Source organism: Meleagris gallopavo, chromosome 1 (genome assembly GCF_000146605.3).
Source record: "Meleagris gallopavo isolate NT-WF06-2002-E0010 breed Aviagen turkey brand Nicholas breeding stock chromosome 1, Turkey_5.1, whole genome shotgun sequence".
NCBI classification, from domain to species: Eukaryota; Metazoa; Chordata; class Aves; order Galliformes; family Phasianidae; genus Meleagris; species Meleagris gallopavo.
The window spans coordinates 189,998,447-190,002,354 of record NC_015011.2 but is presented as its reverse complement, the minus strand read 5'-3'; the positions used below and the strand labels follow the sequence as shown (position 1 = coordinate 190,002,354).

Genomic DNA, 3,908 nt, shown 5'->3' with positions numbered 1-3,908 from the left:
GGCCCTGCCTGTGGTGGGGGGTTGGAGCTTCGTGATCCTTGAGGTCCCTTTCAACCCAGGCCATTCTGTAATTCTGATTCTGTGTGAGGGGGGCTGACTTCTTGTGTAGGTAGACAATTATAGGACAAGGGCGAATGGATATAACCAGAAAGAAGGTAGGGTTAGGTTAGATGTTAGGATGAAATTCTTCACTCAGAGGGTGGTGGAGAACAGGCTGCCCAGAGAAGCTGCCAATGCCCCATCCCTTTAGGTGTTCCAGGCCAAGCTTGAGAGTTTCCTGGTCAGCCTGATCTAGTGGTTGGCAATCCTGCTCACAGCATGGGGGTTGGAACTAGATGATATTTGAGGTCCCTTCCATCCCAAGTCATTCTGTGATCTTTTGGGAGGGGCAGGGGGAGGTGCATCAGGGAAACAAGGCGGTATGGCAGCCGAAGGGTGAGCAAGGATGAGCCCAGGGAACTGCTGAGCTGTCAGCATCAACTTTGTACTGAGAGCAGATCATGGAATGTATGGTAGAATGACAGCATGGCTGGGTTGGAAGGGGGCTTAATTCCCTCCCATCTCCACGCTGTGCTGTGTGCTGAGTGCCCCCCAGCTCAGGCTGCTCAGTGCCCATCCATGGCCTCATCACCCCTAGGGATGGGGGCACCCATAGCTCTGGAGCTCTGGGTAGCAGAGCTGGGGCCTCACTACCTCTGGGGAAAGAATTTCATGGAATCATAGAATGATAGAATGGCCTGGGTTGAAAAGGACCACTAATGGTCATCTAGTTTCAAACCCCTGCTATGTGCAGGGTTGCCAACCAGCAGCCCAGGCTGCCCAGAGCCACATCCAGCCTGGCCTTGAATGCCTCCAGGGATGGGGGTTTCTTGCTCACATTTAAACTAAGTTGCCCATCTTTTACTTTAAGCCATTCCCTTTTGTCCTATCCCTATTAGATTGTGTGAAAAGTCCCTCTCCCTCCTATTTATCAGCTCTCTTTAGGCACTGGAAGGCCTCAGTGAGGTCTCCCCGCAGCCTTTCTTTTTCCAGGCTGAACACCCCCAGCTCCCTCAGCCTGTCTCCATAGAGAGGTGCTCCATCCTCTGAGCATCCCCATGCCCTCCTCTGGACTCCCTCCCACTTTTCCAGTATGTCCAGGTCCCTCTGAATGCTGTTCCCTCCATCTATTGTCTCAACTGCACCACTCAGCTAAGTGTCATTTGTCAGCAGCTGAGGAGGCTCTCAATTCTGCTGTGACATTGAAAATGCTGTTATAGAGCACTGGTCCCAAGATGGACCCCTGTTGTAATGCGCTGGGACAGGGAGTGCGGGTCACCATCCCTTTGTGGGATGTGGCACCGAGAGACACGGGCAGTGGGCATGGTGAGGATGGGTTGGAAATCTCAAAGGTCTCTTCCAGCCATTACGATACTCTGACACAACACGCCATAACGGCTGTTTGCACACTGCAGGAGTACGCAGGAGCTAAAAGAATTCAGCCTTCCCCTGCTCCTCAGCCCCCACAGCGCGGACATCGCGACCTGGCGCCGCACGCCACCCTCCGCCCATCGCCCACCCTCCGCGAACCGATTGGTTTTCTGCCTCTCTTCTCGCTAGCTGATTGGTCTTCTTCTCTCCCTCTTCGGAAACTGATTGGTCCTCCACTTCGTCCATCAAACCGGCGAGGCGCCATGTTGAGCGTGGCTGCGCGGTTCCCGCCTCGTGGCGGCCATGTTAGCCGCAGCGCTGTGAGGGCTGTGAGGACGGTGGGCGGTTGGCGGAGCTCAGCGCTGACTGATCCAGTTTTAGGAGCAATCAGCCGGTATAACGCTGACCCTGCCGACTGTAGGATCGGTGCAGGGACCCGGCAGGGGCTCATCATCCCCACGCTCCAGCTGGAGCCTGAGAAAAGGGCATGGGTCCAATCCCAGCCTAAGAGGAACTGAGAGAAACGGTGCTAAAGCTGCCCTGCTGCATGGCCCGAGCACTACAAGTGGTATTTGTTATGTGTATAAGTGGTTGCAGAGGCAGGACTGGACCTTACCCCTTAGCAAACATCCACGTCGCTGTTCTGGGGTCAGCTGAGTTTGTGCTGCCGGTGGCCTTGGAAACGAGGGAAGGTTTCAGGATGAGGCAACCAGGCCCTGCTGCAGGCAGGCGTTCAGCTTGTGGGAAAAATGAACACAAACTCTGTTGTGGTGGGGGTTTTTTGTTTGTTTTGTTTTGTTTTTGGCTGGCTGCTCTGCTGAGGAAGGGGTAAATCCTTGTTGCCAGCACTCTGACAACACTTTGTATTTCTGTAGCTGCTTCTTAAAGTAATTTAAATGGAAACGCTGTAGGAATGATGGACTGGATGATGGAGCTACAAGATATGGGTTAGTGGCTTGTGGTAGTAATGGCAATGGGAGGATGGTTGGACTAGGTGATCTTGTAGGTCCTTTCCAACCTTGTAATTCTATGATTCTATAACTGAAGGAGCCTTCCCTGGTGGGTGACGTGCTTCCAACTGGGAGGTGAGGTAAACAGCGAGGTCTGCCTGGCACTCCTGGGTGGGAAGAGCTGGCTTTAGTGTGTCCCTGTGCTATCAAACCCAATAGCCTGGAGGTGGCTTAGGAACAGTCATCCCTTTGCATACTGCTCCTGTCTCTGCCATTCTCCTTAACGTGCTGCCCCATCTCTTCTTTGCCAGGCCATCTCCTACACAAGACTTAATTTTACCTATACTTTCACTTGTGCCTTTCCTTCCTGGTCCCAGTTTCCCATTTTTTGTGTCACAGGTGCTTCTACTGCTGAGCCCCAAGCTCAGAGCTGCGCTTCATGGGCAGCAGCTGCCTGGCAGTGTGGTTTCAGATCAGAATTTAAAGCAGTGCTGATTGATCACTGCTCCGATTGCTTCTGGCTGGAGCTGTCGGAGCTCATGATAGATTCTCTCACTCTCTTTTTCCAGATCATCAGCGTTCATTGATATGGCAAGCCTCTCCACTGCTGACCAGACTCGTACATTTGCCTCCTGCTTTGAGATCCACCCTGTCAGCCCCTGTATTGCCTTTCCAAGTGAGTGGAGCTTCTGATACACTCCTGATACTCTGGATCTGCATCTCCATTGCAATCTAATGCATGAAGGGAAGACAAGAAAGGTGAGAGAACGAGGTCCGTACAAAAACAGAGCCCAGATGGGCTCTGTACTCCAAGTGAGGCTATTGTCACCTCCACCTTGTCAGCCTTGGGTGGGATCTGCACCATCTTTGCCTCCAACCTCCATGCCTTGCAAGGATGCAGGCTCCCGGATCTGAGCTGTGTTTTTGTGGCACTTCCTGGACACAACAGAGCTGCTGATGTGGAACAGATATTGTGCTGCCCTTTGATCTCACCTCTGGAGCCACAGGTGTGGCCACCTTGGCAATTACAGCCATTGGATGACTCCAAGTGCTTTGAGCAAGGAGCACTGGTGGAGTTTGAGCTGGGTTCAGTCCGGCACTCCTTCAGGGAAGGCTGTTTTTCCTTTTGTGAACTCTGAAGCCAGACCACACAAAAAGTCAGTGTCAGTCTTGTTTATAAGCTCCCTTCAAGTACTGAAAGGTCTCACTGGAGTCCCTTCTTCAGGCTGAACAAGCCCAGATCCCTCAGCTTTTCTTTGCAGGAGAGGTGCTCGGCTTTCTGAGCATCTTTGTATCAACTGCACCACTCAGCTTGGTGCCATCAGCAAACTTGCTGAGGCTATGCTCGATCTCACTGTCTGTGCCATCGATAAAGATGCTGAAGAGTCCCAAGAGAGACCCTTGGGAGACAGCTCTCATCACTGCCTCCACTGGGACGCGGAGCCATTGACCACAGCCCTCTGGCTGCAGCTGTCCAACCAGTTGTTTTCTATCCAGTAGTTCAGCCTTCACATCTCTCCAACTGAGAGATAAGGATGTGTCGCAGGA

At 52.6% G+C, this 3,908-nt stretch overlaps 2 protein-coding genes across 6 annotated transcripts in view; both read left to right on the top strand.

Annotated features, from left to right (window-relative positions):
* The window catches only part of FCHSD2 (FCH and double SH3 domains 2), a 569,931-nt gene that overhangs the window by 297,908 nt on the left and 268,115 nt on the right, over window positions 1–3,908 (top strand). The window lies entirely within an intron of this gene.
* Window positions 1,080–3,902, top strand: LOC104909441. 4 transcript variants are annotated; one of them, XR_792323.3, is made up of 3 exons: window positions 1,080–1,804; window positions 2,286–2,357; window positions 2,930–3,902. XR_792323.3 is itself a non-coding variant. In XM_010706300.3 (2 exons), exons 1-2 carry the CDS (start codon window positions 1,275–1,277, stop codon window positions 3,051–3,053), a joined length of 654 nt encoding a protein of 217 aa, XP_010704602.1. In that variant the 5' UTR covers window positions 1,080–1,274; the 3' UTR covers window positions 3,054–3,902. The 4 variants fall into 4 exon arrangements, 1 of the variants encoding a protein (XP_010704602.1); XR_792324.3 differs by lacking the exon at window positions 2,286–2,357 and having other exon boundaries at window positions 1,080–1,978; XR_792322.3 differs by having other exon boundaries at window positions 1,080–2,357.

Excerpts from the sequence above, each read along its gene's own strand:
- LOC104909441 (XM_010706300.3), top strand. The coding sequence starts at position 1,275 with ATGGACCCCTGTTGTAATGCGCTGGGACAGGGAGTGCGGGTCACCATC. Across the intron at positions 1,805-2,929 it reads GTTTTAGGAGCAATCAGCCG|ATCATCAGCGTTCATTGATA; the intron begins GTATAACGCTGA and ends CTCTTTTTCCAG.